Here is a 25,090-nt window from a genome sequence, read left to right on the forward strand (position 1 = left end):
ATAAAGTTTCTGAAATGCAAAAAACCTTAAGTTACAGAGTTCCTTGAATGTTTTGTATTCAGAACAGATGTGTGCCAGGAAAATTATTCATAGCACAGATCTGCATCTAAAAATCTTTTATATTCAAAATATGTGCAGGTTGAAAAGAATTGCGATGGGGAAGAGAAATCTCGTGAACAAAGGCTAATTATTTGTGGTATTTTGTTAGGAATTTTAATGTTTCCTGGGGTCATCCTTCAGCAAAGAGCAATTAAGACAGAAAACTATTAGCCTGTTTTCCCCACCCAGGAAAGATAATCCCCTTTGCCCAGGCTCTGGGTTTAGCTCTGCAGGGTCGGTCAGCAGTATCTCTTATGTATTTTGTGTTATAACTGAAGTAGGAAGACTTGGTGTGAAGTCCTTAAGCTTTGTGGCTTAGTGTGGGAGTCTTTCCTTTCCTGTGGCTGTTCTTTCCTGTGAGCTTGCTTGCTGAATGTAATCACTTCGTATGTTTCTAGCTCACAGGATGAATGATCAGTGACTTAGTAAGCATCTCATTTGACTCACCTATCTATTACTTTAAAGTATATATATTTTTTTATGCATCTCATTTTACTTAGTGTCAGATACCAAGATGCAGCTGTACAACTTCTTCTCCCAGAACTGGTGAATAGAAAAAATTAATATTGTGTTAAAGGATTCAGGAAACAAGTACCAGAAGAGTTCATCTGTTGTAAGGGCTACAACAACAACTGAGTTGTTGGAACATTGTTCTTTCCATGGGTAGTAGACCTGTTTAAGTCATGGCAGGCAGTCAGCGCATCTCTACAAAGCTTTCACTATAACTGAAAAGGAAGTGAACAGGCAAATTCATCTTTCCCATAACTGAGTTTTCAGTTTCCTTTTGCGCTGGCTCGAAATAGAGAAATGAATATCATTATTTATTCTGGATTGGCATTAATGCTTCTTGTACGCATAAATGGTTTGTTTGTTCTAAAACAATGTGGTAAGCAGTTGCATGCTTCTCAGTTTACTGTTCTCAGGTGGGGAGTGTCCTGCATTTCTGTATGTCAGAATCTAAGGCGTGTTTGAGCATGCTGCCTTAAAAAGGCATGCATCAGTTGGATTTGTGGTCCCAGTCTTAGTAATGTTTTCCAGAAAGTATGAACAATTGAAAAAGCGTAACTTTATGCCTTTCTTGCTGGAAAGTCTGTAGTTCTGTAGCTTCTTTAATCTTTAGATGCCTCTGTTTTTGCAGAAGCACTGTGATCTCTTTTTCTAAGGACCAGTTCTCTTTTTTGGGATTAATTACATAAATAGATGTTAAAAAAACAAAATGACAACAGTTGAAGGTGGTTACAATGTGTAATATGGAGTCTGTAGTTCAATTGCTAATTAGATGAGTAGAAAAACCTTGGAAATTCCATAGGGGTCTATATTGAAGTGTATTTATTCTGTAGTGAGTTTTCGTTGTTCAGAAAATCACCTTTCATTAAATAAATAAAAAAACAAGCATGATTTCTTAGTGCCTCCTAAGGTGATTACCCAAGTTACTAATCCCAGTTCTGTTTTTCTTCACTAATAGTCCTCTTTGGTTTGAGAAAATGGTTGTATCTTCAGTTCGTTAGAGTGAGCCTTCTGGTGGCTGCTTGGGTCATATCAGTGCTCACTTGGAGTTGCAGGTTTATTCTGCAGCCCAGGAAGGTACCATCTGTCTCAGTTGTCATGGTATTCGTTTCCCAGGCAAAGGCAGTAATGTTTCTTTCAGTTTAAGCACACAATACATGTCTTGGAAGAGAAAAAAAATCCAAACAATACAGTTTTCATTACTTGCAGCATCTACTGAATGGTTGTATGGCTTTTTGTTCTCAACTGCTTACCCATGGTGGCTGATGTTAGATGACCATTTACTGTTGGTACAGCTTTTTTTCCAGGTTTCTATGGTTAGGAGAAGGTAAGATCCTGCTGTCATAGCACTGTTATATAGAAAAAAGTGTTATAAAAAAAAAGTTAGTGAACAAAATGAGATATATAACATTCTTTAAATTGATCTGACTGTTCAGCAGGTACCTGAATACTGGTGATTGTTTATTTGTTTCTGGTTTGTTCCTTTGTATTTTTGAAATAAAACTCTTATAGTCATTAACCTAAAATTCACTTCTTATTAATACACCGAGTTTTTACTGAGTTAGAGAAGCTTATAATATGAATCCTACCATTTACACTTTTTTTTTTTTATCCCTCTCTTTTTTATGAGCACTGCTATGGAGCTGCCACTGCCCTCTTCTGTGTACGTTGAACACATTTTTCAAAATAGCAATTGTTACATGGAAAATGAGATAGAGGCGGGAAGGCCGTGTTGCTTTAGCGGGAAGGCCGTGTTGCTTTAGCAGGAATATGCTGACACTGGGATCTTTCCCCTAGCAGCTTGAGATTTCTTCTAGCATTGGTCAAATCAAGCAGAGCTACTGATGTCTTGGTAGTGACATGTTTGTGCCAGAGGGAAGCCAGTCAGCCTTCATACAGTGCTGCTGTGACAGAATGTTATATGTGACTTTTCCTGGGGAATATATTTAGAAACTTGATCACAAGTACTTTAAAGAGAACAGTTGATATTTCCCAAGGATGCTGATACTAAGTTCTGTTCTGTATGTGTAGTAGTGCTAATTAAATCACTGTGCAATGAATCACTGGTAACTACTGCATTACACAATCTAAGTTAAGAACCTTTCTGGTTGGAGTGTCGCTTCTGGAGAACTCTGGTCTTTGGTGATTCATGAAACTGTCTTAATGAACTGTCCAGCCTCTGGAGATTTGTTTTAATATGCTTGTGTTTGCTGCCAGCAGACAGTAGTTGCATAAACACAGAATCTCTTAAATCTATTAGTATTAAAAAGTATTAATTATGTTAACATTCATAAGTACGTGATTCAAATTTGGTAGAAGTTAGGTTTCCAAATACTGTGATCATATTCTCCTGCTGGTCTTTCCCTTTCCCTATGGAAATGACTTATCTTGGTTATTTTTATGGCTAGGTACTTCCTTGTCTCGCTGTGAATCGAATTATTTGACTCCTGAACCAATAACTAACCATAAATATGTTGATATGCCTGTAGCCAGACACAGGAGAGAGGTAATTTCATTGTACTTTCATATAGAATAAACGCTGAAGTTTCTATTTTGGTTTTGGTTGGTCTGTTGTGGTTTTTTGTTTTTTTTTTTTTCCTGAAGGAAGCTACTGTTGCTATTTACAGCATTGTACAAAACCTTTGTTGTACAAAACCATTGTATGAAAACCCTTAGAGGAAGAAACATTGCTGTTATACTTCTTGTTTATAGGTATTTATGTAGAATGTGTATAAGTATGTGCCCATGGGTTTTTTTTGTAATCTTCTAATGTGTTTTAGGAGTCCAGTTATCTACAGATGCCTAGGAGATGATAGAAAATATAGCACAGTGTTTTATGGAGATTTGTTATTTGCAGTGCAAGCTGTTCATATTTCATATCTTTTTTAAATCTGTTTTGAGTTGTTTTGTGGGCTTAGTAGTTTCCTTGAAAAATTGTTTCAGATAGTGCATCTGATAGAAAGCAATTCCATTGTGATTGTACAAGGAGCAACTGGCAGCGGCAAGAGTACACAAATTCCACAATACATTTTAGATGATTGCATTCAGCGATCTGTCCACTGCAACATTGCTGTTACTCATCCTCAGAGAATTGGTGCCAGCAGCCTTGCCAAGTGGATTTGCAAGGAAAGATCGTGGAAGTTAGGTGAACTTGTAGGATATCAGGTATGAGGAAATTTCAAGTTATAATTAAAAATACATCAAAAAGTACTCTATCTTCTTTATTGATTATGTTTAAGCATATCTAGTGCCCTGAAGAAATGTTAGAGAATCTGCTTTTAAAGTGGAATTGCAGATTTCTAGATGTCTCTTGTTAAACATTCAGAATTAAATGCTTAAGCTTTTAAAGTTGAATAATTGCTAGTAATTGCTAGTCAAACTCAAACAAATATTTAATTGTCTGCATTCTGATAATTGGACACATCTATACTATTAATCATTGAAGTTGTTGCAGGAGAACAGTATTCTGCCACTTTTCCTTTTCTAAACTCCATAATTAACATAATTTGCTACATTTACCTGTCGGCAATGTCAAAACTTCCATGCATTTATGGCCAGACTGTTTTGTGCATGTCCTATTGTTTCTTCTTAACATGTGAAAAACTTCAACTATTAAATTGGTGCAAAAATAATTGCCATTTTCATCATGTGGACTGTGGTGCTTATTTTGGATTAAATTTTTGCTTAACTGTGTTTATGGAGAGTTGTCTGCTTCTGGCATCCTTTGCTGGGAGGAACAAATGCATATTGGTTTCTTCTTCCACTTCATTCTTTTTCTTGTTTCTTCCTTTCTTTCTTCCACTTAGGGTCATGTTTATGTATGTTTGTTAACATGCATTTACCTCTTTCTTTGTCTTTGGTCTGCAGCTCTGGGTTGCATCCAAATGTACCGTGTATGTTAGATGCTTTCTCTTTGTTACCCATGAAATCAATTTTGTTCAGTTCAAGGCCTCAGGGGTTTTTATCTTTAACTGACTGTTACAGAATTGTTCATAGCATGGAGTCTACAGTGCCCAAGCTTCTCCCTCATCTCTTATCCCATGTCTGCTTTCCTGGGTCTGCATTTCCATTCCTTTGTTACCAGAGTTACTTTATTCTGGGTTCTAAACTCATTTTTACAGAGTCTCTTATAATTTTGAATGAATAATTCTCATGGATTTACTCTGTATTTCATTTTGGAGTTCTTTCAGATGTGTAATTCCTGTAAATACATTCAGTATCTGTTCACATTTTTGTTATTCTCATTGTGTTAGGTGAGGTTGGAGAATGTTTCCTCAAGGGCGACAAGGTTGCTGTACATAACAACTGGAGTTTTTCTTGAAAGAACAGTTCAAGCAAAAAGCCTAGCTGAATTCACGCATGTTGTGATTGATGAAGTAAGTTGGGGGAAAAAAAATTAAATTTCATATTAAGAATGCCTTCTTCTTTTGTCTCTAAGCATGCTAGAGAGAGAAAAATGCGGACATCCACTTGTAAAGATGCTTTGTATAACTTGTCCCAGCTAATACTTCTTTAAAAAGTCTTGTCTTGTTCCTTTGAGCGATGAGGTTTAGAACTGAGGCTGTGAAGGGGATGTTTGGGAGTGCTTTGCTTTTGATATGAATGCCTTAAAATGTTTACTGAAATCCACTGCCTGGATTCCAAAAACATTTGTGGCTAGGCTTGTGAGGAGGAGGTTGCTACTCTTTGCTCTTCTGGCTGTTACTGCCCTCAGAAAGAGGCTTTGCTCTTCATGGTTGTCTTGAAAAATAATATAGCCCTCTGAAAATTTTGTCTGATGGCTAGATTTACAGTCTGCTCATGTGGGTTCATTGTTACTGTCACTGCACTGAAAAGCTAAAGAAAATATACTTTAAAAATTTTTTTTGCAATTTGTATTTTTTATGTGATTTTATGCTTGTTTTCAGAGGTAAACAGTATTTGACTGTTAAATCTAGTCAGATGTGAAATTGTGCTTTCACAAACCATGACTATAAATCACATTTTAAGGTGATATTTTAAATCCTGCGATATAATGGCTCAGAAGAGGAATGTATATTTTTTAATGCTGGTTTTATTTTTATTCCGTTATGGTGTTATGTCTAAGAATGACTGTTTCTTGGATGTTTGAGGAGAAAGGAGACAGTGCTTGGTATTCCATTAGATTATTACAGTAATAATGAAAGCTGTTGTGACTGAACTTGAGATGGGACATTGCAAAACTGAAAAAGATTAAGCAAATAGCTACACTTGTATGAAGAAACTTCAGGACTTCATTCAAACAGACAAGAGAGTAAAATAAACGACCCAACAAAACCCACATCCTATAGAGAATTGGTAGCCGCGTTTTCTTCATGGGCACAAGATTGTGAGATATCACTTAATTATTCTAGAATCAGCGTGGATGTGTGGCAAAACCATAACATTGTTTAAAGTGCTTAAAAAGCTGTAGAAGCAGTTTGAATAGAAGCTGTGGTTACAATAGGAGAGGTGCTAGATTGTTCGTGTTATTAGGTTGTGGGAAAATGAATGATGTAAATTTTGTGGGCCTCTGTAGGAGAACTAGAGTTTATGTAAGAGGTTTGAAAAAGCCTTGTTTCATAAATATCAAGCAAGTATAAGTAAGGATTGGAAGGGACCTTAAAGATAATTCTAGTTCTCCAACCCCCCCTGCCCGATGGGCAGGGACATACCACTACATCAGGGTGCTGCTGTAACGACCCAAGAATAAATCCAATGGTGCGCCTTGAACATCTCCAGGGATGCGGGCAGTCCACAACCTCCCTTGGCAACCTCTTCCAGTGTCCTCACCATCTGCTTCATGGTGAAGAAATTCTTCTTAATGTACCGAGTCCTAAAATCTGCCCCTCTCCAGTTTTATAACCCATTCCCCAGGTCCTACCCCACAAGCCATTATTAATAGCCCCTCTCCAGCTTTTCTGTAGCCCCTTCAGGTACTGGAAGGTCGATGTAAGGTCTCCTCTGAGCCTTCTTTTCTCCAGGCTGAACAAGCCCAACTCTCTCAGCCTGTCCTCATAGGAGAGGTGCTCCAGCCCTCCAATCATCTTTGTAGCCCTGCTCTGGACCTATTCCAACAGCTCCATATCCTTCTGACATTGAGGATTCCAGAACTGGACACGCTTTCCCGTCTTCAGGATCACTTCAGCTGCTATGTCAGCTCCAGCAGACTAGTGGCTAGAAGCTCATGATTGGTTTTCTAGTCATTGTACAATTTTCCTGATGTATGACTTCCACAAAGGGTGCTGTAGTCATTTGAAAAGCTATGTTGGGCTTTTAAATTGTGATTAATATACATTGTCTTAAAAGATCTATTTTCTTCTATGAAAATGTATTGTTTCAAGCTACAAAACTAAAGCATGAAATTGAGTAGCAAAGGAAGAGGTTGTCAAAAAGAAGAGCATGAATTAATGAAAATGGAATTGTGGATAATGTCTTCCAGGTGCATCAGCGTACAAAAGAAATGGATTTCTTGCTTTTGATGATCCGTAAACTGTTGTGTACAAATTCACAGTTTGTAAAGGTAGGTTCAGAATCCCTTCTGCTATTTGTTTCCTGCAAGAATAAATTTTTCACATGTTCTTGATTTACAAGGGCATGTTTTAAAGAACTTACCTTAAAATATATCATTATTTTTTACTAAAATATTATTTATTTTAGGGCTTGGCATAAGCAAGCAGGCTAAAGGGCATTCTCTTCCTGGATGCTATAATGTATTCTGAGAGACTTTTTTTTCCCTCATGTTAGAATGTATTAGTTTCCAAATTTTGCTTAAGGCTAAAAAATGCAAGATGGATATTTGACTGGAATTGTGTATTTGCTGTTGAGGGCAGTGCTTATCCTTGGTTAAATGTAGTAGCATTAATTGTTGCAATTACTGAGCTTTTTTAAAGTAGGACAAGATATTTGGAAAAATAACAAAAGCCAGAAATACTGTATTGCAGTTTCTAGGCAGAACTGGTAGTAAAACATGGCTGAGCTTTTTTCTCTGACTGTTAGGTAATTGTGCTTTGTACTAAAGCAGAGTTAGCAGATATTGATCATGGTATAATCTTTGTGGCTTCAAAGTAATGAACTCTTGAGTTGCTGGAAGTTAAATACAGGTGATAGGTTTATTTCTGTGCAGCTGTTGGGGACTGCAGAAATTTTGTGAGTCTGCATGTATCCCTTAAGTGCTTCAGTTAATTCTTTAGTTATTGGAAACTGTCTCATTCAAAACGGATGGGAGATGAATTTGCATTGGCAGTTTTTTGTTGCTATTGAAAGGGAATGTTTTCTGCTGTACAATCCACTGCATACATTCAAACTCAAAACAACTTTGGTCTTCATATCTTCCAAGCATGCTCTCACTCACTGGAACTGTCCTTCCGGTTTGCATAGGGTATACCTGTGCACTTCACATCTTTTTACTTTTTATCCGTTTCCTGCCTGATAAGAAAACACAATTGCCTTTGAATTTAAAGTCACAATAGTGTGAAGCTATTCAGCCTTTATTAGCACTTGGCTCTGCCTATCGAGAATACCAAAGAGTTTGATGATACTGTTTGTGAAAGGTTTTCCCTTGATGCTGATTACCTTGTTGTTGTCAGTGGCAGAAATCCCTGCAGGTCCTTTTATCTTTTCTGTTAGAGAAGAGTTTTGTTTTGTAGGTTCCTGAAAGATTTTTTTCTCTTTGATTTTGATTATATCTATCAAAATTATCACTGGAAAACTTTTATCTTCTTTATTTCCTCAAATCTGAGACAGTCTTAGATTTGTGGGGGTGTACGTGTGTCCCTTCGAATTTTTTATGGTCGGGAGATGGGAACTCTTGATCTCAATTGCTGAGTTTTAGCAGAGTGGAACAGGTAATTATGTTGGAATTAGGAGCCCACTGCCTCCTACTATATCCCTTTCTGCCCCTTTTGAAAAACTGCAAAGGAAGGGAATGTTGATCATGTGGCAAAATAATTTAGAAAATGCAGGGTTCTCTTCCCAGCTCCCCTGGATTCACGAAGTGAAGAGGTGCAAGGAGGCCTCTGTTTAAGGGAAAAGAAATGTCTTTATGTTACACACGAGGCATTCCTCTCCTTATCTGGTCATTACAGACCACAGAAGTAGCAGATAATTCAATATTGCATCAGCTAACAGGATGGCAACAGGAGGCTTTGACGTAGAGAGGACAAGATCTGTCTGTTGTGGTCTTCCTACCAACTATGCTGAGATTTCTGGAAGGTGGCGGGTGCAGATTATTGCTTTTCTCCCACACAGCAGACATGGGTTTAACTGTTCTACGTATGATCTGGCTGGGATAGAATTGTTGCAAGAAGACCTGTGATTAGTAATGGCTCTATTGGGTGAGACCAAACAGTGCAATTTCCAGTAGTGACCAGTAACAGCTATTTGGGTAAGAAAATAAGAACAGGATAAAGATAGTGATATTTGCAGGTTCTAGTAAATTGCCATTCGGGGGAACTGAAGTGAGAGGTTGTTCTCATTATAAATATTTTTTGTATCTCGTGAGGCTCTAGACATACCTATGCTGCACGATTTGTTTTGGATAGCTTGAAGAACTGTCTACTACAATTACCCTCTGCCCCAGTGTGTTCCTCTGCCCTGCCCTCTTGGTGATACCTGCTTGTTGAATTGCTGCTTTGGGAGTAGATCAGACTCCTGGTTTAGCAATGTGATCCTTCTGGCACTCTTTTTAGAAACATATGGTTCTCCTTCTACTTTGGAAGGACTCATTGCAGATTACAGAGTGCAAATTACTAAGGTTGTCTAGAAGAAGAGGTAATTTAATATTCCTTTTCTGCAACTGCAGCTAGGATAATTTAGATTGGAATTTGTTTCGATAGCTTTCAAGCAAGCTTAGATTTAGCTTTTTTACGTCGCATAAGTGAGCCTCTGTCTATTGAGCCATAAGGCAGCTCATGCTGTAGTGGGACAGGTTTCATATGGTATTTGCAGAATTACATCCTTTCAGATTTCTCTTTGTTTCAGGATGATGTTAAATGACTTCCTGACTTAGTCTGTCTTTTGCCCTCACATATGCTTTGGAGCTCAGCACAGTGGTACAATGCCCACTTCATTATCGTGTTGCCTGTCACTTTGGTGTATGGGGATGTTGCTGTATTTAATTTGGGTTTTTTTTTTGGAGGGTCTTGATGTCTTCATTTCATTCTGTTTTTGAATTCATTCATGGTGTCAGGAAATCAAAAGAGGACTGAGTATGTTCCAGTACACAAGTACTACTTAGAATGACTCAGGAGACCCTAGGATAAAGAAGTGGAACACTACAAAGTTCATTATAACTTCTTGACTCTATGCTTTTTCAAATTGAAGCTGTCTAGTTTGTTCCAGCTGGCTGTGCTGAGCATTGGGAGCACATACCAAATAGGTGTTAAGAGGGTAAATAACTATAGCCACTGTTGTTCCTCATTCTTCTCCCTTCCGCTGCTCTGCACATATAGTGCTGTCTAAGTGGAAAGAAAAAGACAGTGTTGTAAGTTCTGAATGTCGTAGTCACTGAAAGAAAAGGCTTCACTAGGTAGCAAATGTGATTTCTGGTTTTCCAGTCAGGTGAATACTGATTAAGAATCTTGGCAGAGTCATCAAACAGAACAAGGAATTTAGTGTGATTCCTGAGAGTATTAAGTTGTGTAAATTAATTGAAACTTAGAGAAAACTACTTTGACATATTTCAGAATAATTATAGTAACATTTTTAAGCTGGGTTATAATTACAACTACTGCTCTTGTTAGAAGTAAGCCCATCTTTTGATGAGGATAGAGGCACTGGTACCTAATAGTTTAGTAAAACAGGAGCTGAAAATAGTGTACGGAAGACTATGCAGAGATCATAAGCGTGAGGAAGGGTACTGTATGTTTTCAGGTTGAACTGGTACTGCAGGAAAATGTTTTTCACGTCTGCCCTAGGCACCTGGCTTGATCTAGTCTCTTACAGGTGCTTACCTTTCTCCACATATTACCTAGGGAATCTTAGGCATTTAGCTTTAATTTAAACATGCTTAGGATACATACCTCCAGTAGCCAAAGTTAGACCATCTTCGTGTTAAGGATAGGATAAGTAGGGATTGCAATGTAGCATCGAATTTTGTGTTAAAAGTAATATTTTGCATTTACTGTGTGATTTTTTTAACAGGTAATATTAATGTCTGCTTCCATCAACTGTAAAGAATTTGCTGATTACTTTGCACTTCCAGTTCATAATGGTCTGAAACCAGCCTGTGTGTTTAAGGTGGAAGGCAGAGCTTATGCAATTGAAGATTATTATCTTGATGATTTGAAGGACACTGTTCTTTACAAGGTATTGTAAGTATAACGTTATTTCTTTAGGCAAAATGAAAAGGTTAAGGCAAAGTAGAACAAATGTACTCATGCTTTAATAGTAATGACCACGTTAACTGGGCTGTGAGAGTAATTGTTGGTCAGTTTTGATAATCCAGAACACTGTTGTCATGTTAATGCAATGAATGGAACAGGGGATGCACTTAAAAAGTAGCAGTATGCGAAGATACTGTTACTCTTTAGTTTTTATCCCTGAATTCTGCAGAAATTAAATTAGAGAAATAAAATGAACATGTAGTTATGTGAAACGTGGAAGAAAATAATTGGTGATGTTGTACACAGTACAGGTCTTGATTATGCATGAAGACAGGCAAGCTAGAATAAAAGGCTGTCAACTGTTGGAAGTTCTAATGCAAGAAAAAAACCCCAAATTAAATGCATATAGCAGTTGGTTTGTCAGTTTTCACACATTAGTATGACAGATAATATGGAAGAGATTATGTAATTCATGATTTGTGTGTGAAACTTTTGATGATGGATGACAACAAAAAGATAACCAGGAAATTCAGTAAGAAGTCTACTTCAGTCAAGCTGCGTTTGTCATGGCTCAACTTTGAGCTGAATGTCAGCTGCCACACCTTTCACCTCAGAGATCACGAACAAAAGGAAGTGCTTGCAGTGCTTATGCCTTTTTATGTTTTTTCACTGCATATATAAGCATTTGGCTTTGATTTCTGTCAAGTCTTCATCTGTTTCTCTATGTTGTGTTTTCTTAGCTGTAGCCATTTGATTGTTTAGTAGAAGAGTATGATTTGTCCAAGAAGTTATTTGTACCTTAGGGCAACAATAGAAGCACATGAGTGCTCTTGATTTTCTTTTTCCCATACATCCTTTTTTTTTTTTTCAAAAGTAGAAGAAAGCAAATTGAAAAGCACTGATGTTTGTTCTTGTGCCTTGTTCCTTATGGTGATGTGTGGAGATTTTCTCTGACTAGTAGTTTTATTTGAAAAAACCTCAAAACCTCAAAAACGTGGACTGTCCAAGATTATTTATATAATATCCTAATGAAAATGAAAGGAGAGTGTGGGTGTTAAGGCAGTTAATGAGTTAATGCTGCCATATGGAATCGGGGCCACATCTTTCATTACACTAAAATGAAAATTGGTGAGCTGCCTGAGGTACAGGCTTCAGGCTTTAGCTTTTAATGGGTTTTTTTGCCTATAAAAGCCTGTAAAATTCACATAAAAGAATACACAAGTAAAAAGAAAACAGTCTTTGCTTTTTAGATAAACCGATGTTTTCCAAGTTGCCTTTAGATTTTAAAATGAATAGCTATGAAATCAGATGACTTAAATCAGAACTCATTTCTCTTGATTTGAATCAGTTTATTCCTTTAACTGTCTCGTTTGCTCTGAGACCTGTGTCCCTTCTCAGAAAACCTAAAATCATTGAATGTTACTGTATAAATGTAGAATTCTCTTCCAAATCCTGCAGAGTTCTTGGCTTGACTATGTCACTCATTTCTGTAGGTGATAGTGTTTTAACGCTATGCTTGAAAATAAACATTTTCTTTGAGCAGTTCTGACTTGGATAACTTGGGAATTTACTGATGTCAGTTGTGATTTGGAAGATCAATAGAAATGCCAGTCATTATTTTTTCTCCTATATGCCTCTTTGCAGCAAACCGTTTGCTGTGTGACTAGATAGACATCTAGCTGAATCAAAGATAAAGCTTTCCACTTGAATCACTTCATTTGCAGGAAGGAATAAAAATGAGGGAAGGAAGGGAGAGACACTTTTCACTGTAGCCCTGGCTTACCGTTGGCCAGATATTAGATTGTTTATAGGTGGTACTGATGAATTGTTGAATATAGATTTATAAAAAGTAGTTTTTCTTTTGGCCTTTGTAAGCACATTGTTCTTGAATAATTAGTTAATCCTGTGACCCAATTTTAAAAATGTGGACAACCGTTTGTCTGGATATTAGTCTCTGGCAGATCTGTGAAATCTACTATGTCTTTACCTCTTACCCAAGGCAAAAAAGTGTGTCCCACTTTTGAGTTGCAAATGGAAAATTTTCATCATATTCTAGAACTGAAGTCGGAGTCCAGGGGAAAGGTAGTGAACTGCTGTCAAAAGCTCTTCCGATTATGTCTTATTATTTCAGTCAGCTCTGACTGGGCCTTTGGACTTACTGTGTTTGTCATATCGTTACCTTTTATTAAGAGTGATGTGGTAGACTTGTCATGTTAAAGAATACTAAAGGTACGATTGATAACAAAACTGAAAGCACAAATTTGACAGTTACTAAAGGAGGGATAATCTAGGAACATAAATCTTATTTTCAGTCAGCCCAGAAAAAATAAATTCCTTAGCTTATCACATGTGTTGGTAAAAAATTATGGCTTACCAAAACTTCTGGTTTGTTGGCTGTGTTTTCTCATGGTCTAATCAATCTTCATTGGGAAGGCTTTACTGTAGAGGATGGAAAGTGCAATTAAGAAGTTCTGGGGTTGACAGAGTTGTACACTTAAATCTTCCTGGCTGGTTGATTCACGGGGACTAGAGAAGTGGGAAGAGTATTGCCAAGTTCTTACAGATGGCTTTTTTTAATCCTCCTCTCCATCATCTACCAGAACAAAGTAGGATCGTTTTCTCAGGCTTTTCAGGAAGCAGTCTTTCTGCAGACACCAAGGCAACCCAGGTTTGATGTGGTGTTACAAGTTGGGTGTTCTGCTAAGGATACGTAAGCTGAGGACTGAGTTTGCAATAGCAAAAGCTGATTGAAATCACCTTTGCCAGATTAGTGTTAGCAGTAGTGCTTTTGTGCTTCCATCGTGGGCTGCTTCAGAAAGGGAAACTGGCGGAATAATAAATAACTTTGTTTTAATAGTTAGTTCAGATTTTTTTGTGGTTTGAGCTCTCTGAAACATCTCTACTAGGTCAGATTTGTACAGTGGCAGGCAAAGGATTTTGGATCAGGTTGTAACAGTCTTTGCACCGAACCTTGAACTTGATGTGGATATGCAGTCCCAGTGCTATAGCTGGGAAAGGAGCAACCTTCTGCTTCCAAGGACACCTTGGGAGACTGTGACGTCACTGGTAATTTTCTTTTAGCTTAAAATAACTTTTTTTTTCTTTCCCACATTCTTCTTTGTTCTTGGATAGGTTTACAAGTAGCAGTAATACCTCTTTCTGGCTTTCATTTTACTTTGTTTGATAAGAGTCTTTGCTGTTCTGCTTTTACAAGACAGTATCTGTGTTCATCTGGTCATTGAAGTAGTCATAATCTGCATCTGTTCCAAGTTTCAGCTGATCCCATTAAAGCCTTGTAAAAATTGCAGATATACTGTTGGTTCCCATCAGCTTTTGCAGCATCACATACTGAGTACCTGTTGGCTTCAAGAGTTTTTACTTCAAGGGCTGACAAGTATGCTGGCTGAAAACTTGGACAAGACTTGAGTCACTTCAAAGCGAGGGGCAGTTTTCTACAGTGTCACGAAAGCATCTCATTTTCAGAATAACCCTTCCTGGTTCATCCTAAGGTCATGTTTGACTTGCATTCAGCAGCATTACATTGGAAGATAGGTATTTTCTTTAGACCAATGTAGCTGGTCTAGGGCGCTCTTTTTTTTTTTTTCCCTTCAAAGCAATAAGCTATCTGCTTGTATCCAAAACACGTGAAGTCTTGTGCAGAGGTTTACATTGTCTTACTGAATTTTGTGTCACTTCAGACAGTTGAAGGACACATTAGATGAATTCTAGTCTTATCAGTACACGTGTGATGCATTCAAACTTCATCAGTGTATCTTTCCATTGTTTTTTTTTTGTCCATTGAAAACTTCTCCAGAATCTTCTTTTGCTTGCATGATAACTGACTTGGAATAAATGTGTAATCCTAATTCTATGCTTGATGGAAATCGAAGTCCTGTAAAATGTGGATAAAAAAAGTGGTAAAAAACTTCTGCTTCTTTTACAGGAAAACCTGGAATATCTTAGGTTTGTGTGTAGAAACTTTTAAGTATTATTCTTGGCTGTTCAGCTTCCTTTTTTAATCTCTTTCCAGGAGAGACTTTTTCCTTACCTTTTATATTCTTGTTAGGTTTCCCTGGCTACAGCTGCCTCTTATCTTTTGTTAGTATTTATCTGCATGTATTTACCAGTTCCTGCTGGCTACTGTGTTTTTATTGTTATCTTGCAGTCCAGTTCTTATGGAGTGTTATGCTTAAAGCAAAAACGCTGTTTTCACTGTCACTTCAATTACAGTACCTTAAAAGTAAAAAGGAGAAGTCCAAGCCTAAATAAAGATGTACTTGAATGCTGAAATACTACTGTAGTATATCAAACAGCAGGTGAACGCAGATGATAGGCTAGGAGAAATAACTTGGCTGAGCAAAAGTGTGGAAATTGTTAGCTAGTGAGAAAATAAGTATTTTTCTTAAAGCATGTACACACAGCCTGCAGAGCAAGAATGTACTGTATGTTTCTAGTTCATTGAGCATTTTCTTTTTAAAACTGAAGTAGTATTGTCTTTGCTCTGAAGACTTGATAGTTTGTTCTTAAAAAGTCTAGAGCTTGTGACAGAATACTTGAAAATGGTTAGACACGACTCATCATGTTTATATTGTGTATGACAGAACCACAGTTCTTTGATAGAATGTGACCTAAACCACAAAATCCATTAAATGCAAAGACAATTTAAGTGAAAGAGATACATGGTTTATTGGACAGTCAGGTAAAGACATGCATTATAGACCTGTGAGAAGGCCAGTGCATGCCATATACGAATTCCCCTCCTCCTTGTGATGCTGTTCCCATGGGTTGTACTTAGTCTTATGTGCTAAGCCCTTCTGGATAGGGAAGGACTATGTCCTCCAAATGTTAGGGGATGAAGTGTAGGCTAGCGCTTGTCTTAAGCAAGTAAATACCACAAGTATTTCTTTAGTACAGTACTAGAATGGTGGGATGCTTGAAGAAAAATAACTATTTAGAAGGTAATGACTGTTACAGATTAAGTTACTTCTTAATGCAGCTTATGAGCTGCATCAATTTTAATCAAAAAGCACTTAGCCAATTGACATGCATACATGATCTACAGTCCCTTAGCCTCTTATGTTGTATTACGCTCAGTTCTTTCTTCTTCACACAGATTCCTTCTCAAAGAATTCAGGAACCGGATATAGGAAGGGAAATGTATGAACTAGCAGTGTCTTTGATTCGGTCATTTGATGAGATGGAGATGAAGGGTAATAGGTAAGATACGTTTCAAGATCTGGGATCCGTGGTTTAGGGAAATGAGACGCTAATTGAGGAACAGCAGCAGCCCATGCATTACAGTTATTAGTGGTAATTTAATTTTCTATACATCTCTACTTGTATTTTATGTATTCATGTGATTTCAACTTGCGTTAGTTGTACTAAGACTGCTTGGAGGTCTTGCTGAATGCCCCGTATTCTTGAAATACACTTCATGCCCTGGAGCCTAAGTGACCATTTGAGCCAGCCACGCCATGGAAACTATATTCTTTGCTGCAGACCAGAACTGGACATTGTTTATATGAAGAATAAAACTAGAAAACTGTTTTGTATTGTAAACTTAAACATAATGTTAAGCCAGGAAGAAAGAATTCGAACCAGGCATTAATTTTCACTGGCTGTTTAACCAATGCCTGACTGTTTGTTGAAATAAGAAAATATTAATTTCTGTTACTGTGTTTTGTAAACTGATCTTTAATATCTGAAAATGTAGTGAGGTTGCTTCTGCATCTTTGGTCTAACACCAGCCCTATATTTACTTTAGCAATGGGGTTTGTTCTCATGTATAATAATGATTTATAAATGTCTGCTGAAGAAATAATTTTGTTTTGTAAGTTTTTCTGTTTTCAAACTTAGTGTTATATAAACACTGAAATTTTAAGAAAGCATTACTTAAGCTCACCTGAGCAGTGGTCGGGTGAACCACTGAAGTACAAGTATTGGCAGAGGTACATAAATGCAATAATTTTGACACTACCATTTTCACTATATATAGTGACTTCTAAGCTTTTGTTGTGATTATTTCTTTTGAGTTTTTCAATTAAGCTGTGTTACTATAGTTTAGCATAGCCAAATTAAACTACCTTTTACTAAGCTACCTTATATAAGCAAACATATCTTTGAAATACCAAAAAGGCTATTACAAGCATCCATTTAATTAAGCTTCCACTGAAAACTATACTTTCTATTCATTACATTGTTTGATAGTAGATACTAAGATCCATGCAAGAATATTATGTCATGAATTACTGACAAAAATGAATTCTAGGTTATAGTAAGGCGATTTTAGCTTCTTATAGCAGATAAACTTAAAGGGAGACATCTTCAATTAACGTCATGACCTGTAGTTCTTGATAATGGTTAGTTTTCTTACGCGCTAGGCTTTTGTTAAAGGTATCTAGTGCTGTTTTTACATAGGAGTAAATACAGGAGTATTACATATATTTGAATAAATTTGCATGGAGTTCTGCAGTAGTATACTACTTTTTCATTTTAAGATCTTTGGTGACCTAATATTGATTAATGTCATTGGTGAATAAGAATTTTTCTGGTTTTGACCTACTTTTGAAGACAAAGCTATGCTTCCATCATTACCAGTTCTTGTATCCCATGTCTTTCAGAATGCATAGTTGCACATAGTGTTTTGAATATGATTTCTTCAGGAGGCTTAAATAATACCAGGAAGCTTAAATAATACAAGTTACAAAAAATGTGCAGTTCTGCTTGTTGTTTCAAAATAAAGCATCTTGGAGTGATAAAGTATATTCTTACTAGGGAGAAGACACACTTGAGTGCTGCGCCTGAACGTGGAAGTGTGTTAGTGTTTTTACCAGGTGAGCATATATCTTAATTCTCTTTTTTTCGTATTTGTCATCTAACAGACTTTCTTCTAGTGCTGCTTCTAAGGACTTACTAAACATTTTTTGGTCTATTTGGGTATTTGTCTTGCAAACCTGTTTAAATAGACACTAATTGAAAGAGCATTGATTAAAAAACTGAGACTGTATATTTTGGAAATGAAGTTACAGTAATAAAAGTCTGCATTTAACTCACAGAAATTCAATTATTCAACTTTTGAAATAAGTTATTAAATACTATATAAAAGTTCCTAGGATTTTCTTATCTGCATACAGTGTAGTTTTTTCCTTGGATTTAATTTAGATTTCTCTAGTTAAAGTTAAAATTCAAATAAAAAGTTAAAATATCTTTCTTTATCATTTGGTGAAAAGGAACTGTTGCAATAATAAAAGCCAGTAAAGAATTTAAGTAGACATGAGAAATGGTTTTGGAATTGTTGCTGATTACAAAAGAACCCTCAAACTCTTGATTACTTTTTCCCTAGGTTTGAGTGAAATAAGATGCATGCACTTATATCTCTCAAGAACGTTTGGCAACAGGTATGTTAAGGCCCCATTATTTCAGTTCAATTCAACTTGAATATGAACCCTTCAGCTCTGAGTTCTAAGTACATAATATGATTTAGCACAGAGGTGTAATCAATTTTTATATTCTTGCATCACTGTAATATTTAACTAATGTATTTTCTTTAGGTGGAAAGTGTGCCTGCTTCACTCAAGCATGGTATTAGAGGAACAAAACAATGTATTTTTGTCTACACTTCCTGGCTACAGAAAAGTAAATATTGTTGAATCATTACCTTTTCATTAAGTGTGTGAAACCTTTTGCTAGAGTATTAATAGTAATTAATGTTAGCTGTGCCAACACAACCGTTGTGTGAGGGCAAAGCAGGTGGGTTTTTTTTGTGAGATGTAAACTGATGGCCTTTCTTACCAGGCTCTTGCTTTAACTGATACTTGGACCTCAAGAGAAGAGCAGTAACAGGAGGTTACCCTTAAATTATTGTGTGACACTAGTTTTACCCTTCAGAATAGTTTGTGCATGTTGATTCTTGCACCTGCATGACAGTAGTATGCTGCTTGTGGCACTTCATAGCAATGTAATCCCCCAGTATGGAAGTCTTTTGCCTGCTCTGTACCCCACTTTTCAGCTAGTGTCTTGGTTTTCTTTATCACCACTAATAGAGTGATGTTCTGTTAAGACAAAGGTGTAAGGAAATATTTTCATTTTTGTGCTATATTGCCATATACTATACTACTTTATTATGCTTTTCTGATTTTAGGAAAAGAAAATACAGGATTTCTTATGTTGCATTGCTGCAAAGTAGAAATACTATGTTGTCATTACTTTGTATTTTTTCATAGCAAGTTGGATTTTCCATATAGAAACATTGATGTGCATAAATTTCATTTTATGCATATGTTGCTAACTTTTTGCTTCAAAACTTAGGTTATCCTGTCTACAAAAATAGCTGAGAGCTCTATTACAGTTCCTGATGTTAAGTATGGTAAGTCATCTAAATATTTTCCTTACTTCTTGTAGCCTGAATCTCCATTATGTCACTTCTACAAAGCATTGCTGTTGGAGTTTAATTTCAACAGTTGTTGAACTCTTTCTTTCACAGCCGGGAAAAGTTTTGAGTCTGAATATATCTGAACGAATAGTAGAACCACTTAGTGGAGTGTTGTTTTTAATCTTTACTTGAGGGGGCAGAGAATAATTTTAAATGCAGTAACAAGCAGAATCAGACCTCATGTCACAAGTACCTTAAGCTTTCTGTTCCCACTCTGATTATATTTTGAAATAATTGCATCAGATTAATCAAATTCTTATATTAGTGCAGATGACAAGCATTCGAAGGCAATAACTTTTTGTTATATTTATGTTAAAACATTTGCAGCTGTTAATATTCAGAAATATCCTGGGTCTTGTTGTTTATAAATCTAGTATTCTCTTTATCAGTTTTCAAGTAATTGAAACTTCTCTGATAATGCAAAATCAGGGTTTTTTTACTGCCATTCATAAATTGTTCATATTAATGCTATTTTTTTTCCTAATTGCAGTGATAGATTTCTGCTTAAGTAGAACTCTGATTTGTGATGAGGAAACTAATTACCAAAGCTTGAGGCTTTGCTGGGCATCTAAAACAGACTGTGACCAAAGACGGGGTAAGATGACAATAGGTAATGGAAAGGAATTTTAGAAGCTAACCTTCCTGGAGAGTTCTGTCTCACTTGTAATTTTATTAAAAAGCACAAATTATCTTTGCCATAAATACTTTGTTCAAAAGCATAATTCCATAACTCACAATATTAAAATGTGATTGGACAACTATGCCTGAATGGTCTTTTTTTGTTCACGTGTTCTTTCAGAGCAATATTTTGTATTTTATTGAAAAATACAAAAATTCACGGATGATAAAACTTACAGGATACTTTGTTGTTTAATAGTAGTTTTTATTGTGGGCCATTTTTAAAGAGGACATAGGTGCTGCGAGGTCTTTACTAACTACTTGCAAGTTTCAGGAATGAAACAAGCTTTCCTGTCTCTGTCATGCTTAAATCAATTGAAATATCCACAGCAATATCTCTAGCGTACACCAGTGTTTGTAGCATAAGTTAAATCAACTCTCATAGCTCTTCTAGTAAATCAATACTCTTAACTAAATATCGTCACGTTTCAATCAAATATAGTACTAAATAAATTAACAGTGACACCTTCAGATATAAATATACCTTCGTTTTTAGATATTATGAGGACTTCATGATTACAGCTTTATTTCCACTGGTTCGGGGTTGTGAAGATTTGCTTATAGAAAACACACTGATTCAGAAAGCCTTAGATATAGATGTTGTGCTGTTTGTCATGATATCTGAAGTTGTTTATATAGAAGATCTTTGCTAGCGATGGAATCAAATAGGAAATGTAGGCATACTCACTGTGTAAAGAAATAAAAATACAAAGCGTGTTTAGTCTGCATATAGAATCTTCGGTTTCGGAGCATACTAAAACTTGCAATGATATATTTATCTATACTAAATTTAGATTTGGTAGCACTTGCCTTTTTCTGATTGTGAGGAAGTGTGTTTTAGCACAGAATTTATCATTTCTTTTCAACTGAGAAAGATGGATGCTAATTTGAGGGCAATTATGTGAAAGAAGTATTCGGTGGCAGTTGACAAAGTGATGATTTGTTCTTTTATGTAAAGGTCGTGCTGGACGTGTTTCCAAAGGCTATTGTTACAGGCTTGTGCACAAGGACTTCTGGATGCAATTTATTCCAGAGACATCAGTACCTCAGATAATGGTAAGACTTTTGGGGAACGTTAATTTTTTTTTTTTTTAATGTACGTGGGCGCAGCAGTGTGGAAGTGACACCAAGTATATGGAAGATTAATTGGGACTAAGGTAAAGCGTGAAGCTGGTACCAAGCATATCAGAATAAACATGATTAAAAGACCAGGTGCTCTGATCAAGAATCTTGAGTGTGTGAGAGAGCCAAGCTGGAAAAAACGGCCTGGGAATGAGAGTGTGGGTGTGAAATAGACAAAACAAAATATCTTGGTTTTCATTTTAGTTTGGGAACCAAGGAGCTGTGTAAGTCAGCTTGAAAGAGGGAAGTCTTAATTTGGCTTCTGTATGCTGTGCTGATTAAAAGAATATAGTGAGAGAAAACTCTGAAGTCTGTGTCGCCTTCATTGCCACGCAGCAGAAACAACAAAACCAAGTTTTCCTTTACTTTTTGTGAAGACAGTATATGGTTTGAATAGTTACAAATAAATATAACACTGAATAGAATTCTTGCTGATAAATAATTGGCAAAGACTGTTCCAATATTTTTCTTCATAGAAGAAAATGCGATTTAGCAGTAAAATGGATGTGGATTAGAAATAAGCAATCTTTTTTTAAAGAAAATTATCCTTAGCTATACAAAATTAGTTTCAGGGTTTACTAAACTGTAAACATAGCTTTCACTTACGTTTCATATAAAACACTTTGTCATTTTCCCTCATGGCAAGTATGACAATGTTATTGTTTTCCCTTTAGTGTTATCCATTGGGAACCATAATCTTAAAAATGAAAAGGCTTGGTATGGACGAACCAAAAGCATTGCTGGCAGCAGCTCTTTCTCCACCCAGCACAGGCAACATTGAGCGTACCATACTTCATCTGAAAGAGGTAGGTTTTCTTGCAATGTTTCTAAAATCAAGGTAATAAAAATGTAAAGTAGAAATGTTTTTCGTGGTATTAAAGGTAGTAATAGCCTTAAGTGGAACCGGAAATAGGAACTATGTCTCAAATACTTTCTCACATTTGACTGTTGTTCAGCTAACATCCTCTTCAGGGCAATTGCTGCAGTTACTACATTACAAGGGGATTATAATTTCATCAGGGGTTAGTGATGCTGTTTTTGAGCTAGCATCTGTGGTGAGAAAGAACAGGAAGAAAGTAAGATAACTTGAACTCATAAGTGATTTTCTTTTTTTCTTATTGGTAAGTGGCAAAATCACATTCTTACCCTTTATGATGTGCAGGGGTCAGTGCAAAAATTTCCTTCTGACCTGTAGAAGGCAGTTGATGATTTTGCTTTTCGATTATGAAGTTGATATGGGGTTTAATGTTCATTGCATTAATCAGTTTTCACACTAATTGCTTGTTTCTTGTCTTGTTTTCTTATGAACTGGTCTTACATTTACTTTGTGAACTTTTACAAGTGAGCAAATTTTTATTTCTCTAGCTGGGAGCACTTACAACTCATGTGCAAACAGAAGAAAATCCATACGATGGTGAGCTGACTTTCTTAGGGAAGGTATTGGCTCAGTTGCCAGTGGATCTACGTCTTGGAAAACTGATAGTCCTTGGGCATGTCTTTGGGTGCTTGGAAGAATGCCTTATTATAGGTAACTGAAAGAAGAACATGGGAGAACATTTCTGTAAAAACATATGATGTGCAGGTTTTCATTTTGATTTGTTTTTGTTGTAGCTGCAGCACTCTCTTTGCGGAATTTTTTTTCAGTACCTTTCAGAGAGTTTATTGACGGATACAGGTATTACTTTCAATGTTTTACAACGTTCTGGCTACATTTGGGGGCAGAGCACTAATTTGACTGCTAAATATAATCTTTCATGTTCAAGAGAAGGCTGCAAGGAGATCTTATAGCGACCTTGCAGTTCCTGAAGGGGGCCTACAAGAAAGCTGGGGAGGGACTGTTTACAAAGGCTTGTAGTGATAGGACAAGGGGAATGGGTATAAACTGGAGAGAGGCATATTTAGACTGGATATTAGGAATTTCTTCGCCATGAGAGTGGTGAGGCACAGGCACGGGTTGCCCAGAGAAGTTGTAGCTGCCCCATCCCTGGAGGTGTACAGGGCCAGGTTGGATGGAACCTTGGGCAGCCTGATCTAGTGGGAGGTGTCCCTGCCCATGGCAGGGGGTTGGAACTGGATGATCTTTTAAGGTCCCTTCCAACCCAAACTATTCAATGATCTTATGTTGTGAGTCTGATTTTCTGTTGAAGTGCCACACAGTGCAAAAAGAAGCTTTACCAGGGCAGCTGAGATAGTGAAATTTACATGAACTAATTAGTATCACAGAACTAACTCATCCTTTTCTGAATACAATACCTGATTGTGAGTACAATACTTACTTCTTAATCTTTGCGTTTCTAATGCGAACACCTGGCAGTATTTAATAAAATGTTTGGGTTTTTTTAATAAATAATAATAATCCTTGCTGTCCTGCTTACGCAGTTTGCTTTCAGCAAGGAGATGTGAATAAGAACAAATAATTATAATAAACGTATTGACCTTGTTTATTGATGTCCTTGAAGTGTTAGTAGTGTAGCATTCAGTATTTGAAAAAGAACGGTTGATAATTTTTTTTGTTTGTAATTCCAGGAAGAAACTGTTTTTTGCTAGCAATAGTAAGAGTGACTGTATTGCCATTGTGAATGCGTTTAAGGTAAGTCTTTTTTTTCCACCTTATCTTCCAGTGAAATCTGATAGACCAAGGCAGAGCTCCTCACCTTTGTAGGATCAGGGCAACATTTGTCCCCTGAAGTTGTTAAAAGCTGTTAAAACCTTCACATTACTCCTAGCTACTTAGTGATAGTTTTTGAAAGCTGTGTAACAATACTAGTTCTGATGAGTTGATTTTTAGCACTGTGAAGGAGCTGCACAAGTTTGCATCAAAGTAAGTTGGCCAGAAATGGGTAAAAATGTGTTACAAGACTCAGTTTCTGGGTATATTCCCTACTTTTTAGTCTCCTATGGCTTTTGACGTGTTTGTTCCGCTAAGGAGATGAAAACAGTATGAAGAGTGGAGAAAGAGTGAGAGCGTACTGGTGGAAGTAAGAGCAGATTTTGAATAAGATAGCAACTGGACGCTTGGGTTCTCTTGACCTTCTGTGATCCTTTCAGTAAAGGACCTGTTTTACATGGGGGAAGCAGCCTTTCCAGTTCAGGAGGGTTAACCTGTATCATTCCAGCTAGTATAAAATTGATGTCTTATTGCCTCCAACAGAACACGTGTTGGCAAACTGGTAAGTAAGATGTTTCTGGAACTGGAGGTGCTGAACAAGTTTCTTACATAGCATATCTGCTCTTTATGCTGCTGAGGATCCCACTGCAGCTTTTGCAAATCTTGTTATGAGATTAAAGTCTTCTGAACTGCAATACTTACTGGTACTGTGCCTTCTCTTGTTTCTGTTGAGGGTCTTCTTGCTGCTTTCTCTGTCTTAAGACTTGTCTACATTTATGTTGCTTCAACACTTCTTTCAAAATTGTCTGTGAGCCTTTTCAGAAGGGAACAATGAAGTCCTGTTATGAGCAGCAAGAAGTTTCTATTTGCTGCAGACCTACATCTTCCAAATTACTGATACCAAGAATATATAGCCTTCAGTAGGTTGAGAAAGTCTTTGATCATACTGTGTTCTGCTTCCTAATAAACTGATTTTTTTTGAAAATGTTAAAATAAAATATGATTAATTTTTTAAAAATAAATCTCTTTTATTAATTTGTCTAGACAGCTTATCTCCTGTAATTGGCACAATTAGCAGTAATCAGTATGAGATTCCAGTGAGAGTGTTTTCTAGGCTTTTCTAGAACATTCCTTATTTATTCTGCAAAAATGTCTTGTCTTTGTTGACATGACTATTATCTGATGAATGTCCCCTTTCAGCTCAATAAGAACACATTTACATTGCACCGTTTTGTTGTTGCAAATACTCATTGAGACAAATCACACTGAACTGTTGTGGTATGGACTTGCCTTGTCCTGCTAGCTATCAAGTTATGCTACAGG

At 36.6% G+C, this 25,090-nt stretch overlaps 1 protein-coding gene across 2 annotated transcripts in view; it reads left to right on the top strand.

Annotated features, from left to right (window-relative positions):
* Positions 1–1,879: 1,879 nt before the first annotated feature.
* The window catches only part of TDRD9 (tudor domain containing 9), a 49,481-nt gene continuing 26,270 nt past the window's right edge, over positions 1,880–25,090 (top strand). For both annotated transcript variants that reach the window (XM_054068854.1, XM_054068855.1), the window contains exons 1-17: positions 1,880–1,933; positions 3,015–3,112; positions 3,550–3,771; positions 4,860–4,982; positions 7,046–7,126; positions 10,747–10,911; positions 16,042–16,145; positions 17,703–17,761; positions 18,271–18,325; positions 18,479–18,563; positions 19,236–19,293; positions 19,850–19,954; positions 20,996–21,093; positions 21,834–21,965; positions 22,525–22,687; positions 22,771–22,834; positions 23,686–23,749. In XM_054068854.1, coding sequence (XP_053924829.1) covers positions 3,086–3,112; positions 3,550–3,771; positions 4,860–4,982; positions 7,046–7,126; positions 10,747–10,911; positions 16,042–16,145; positions 17,703–17,761; positions 18,271–18,325; positions 18,479–18,563; positions 19,236–19,293; positions 19,850–19,954; positions 20,996–21,093; positions 21,834–21,965; positions 22,525–22,687; positions 22,771–22,834; positions 23,686–23,749 — 1,605 coding nt within the window. In that variant the 5' untranslated portion in view covers positions 1,880–1,933; positions 3,015–3,085. The remainder of the gene's footprint in view (positions 1,934–3,014; positions 3,113–3,549; positions 3,772–4,859; positions 4,983–7,045; positions 7,127–10,746; positions 10,912–16,041; positions 16,146–17,702; positions 17,762–18,270; positions 18,326–18,478; positions 18,564–19,235; positions 19,294–19,849; positions 19,955–20,995; positions 21,094–21,833; positions 21,966–22,524; positions 22,688–22,770; positions 22,835–23,685; positions 23,750–25,090) is intronic.

The sequence above is a fragment of the Cuculus canorus genome, chromosome 5 (assembly GCF_017976375.1).
Source record: "Cuculus canorus isolate bCucCan1 chromosome 5, bCucCan1.pri, whole genome shotgun sequence".
In the NCBI taxonomy this organism is placed as follows: Eukaryota; Metazoa; Chordata; class Aves; order Cuculiformes; family Cuculidae; genus Cuculus; species Cuculus canorus.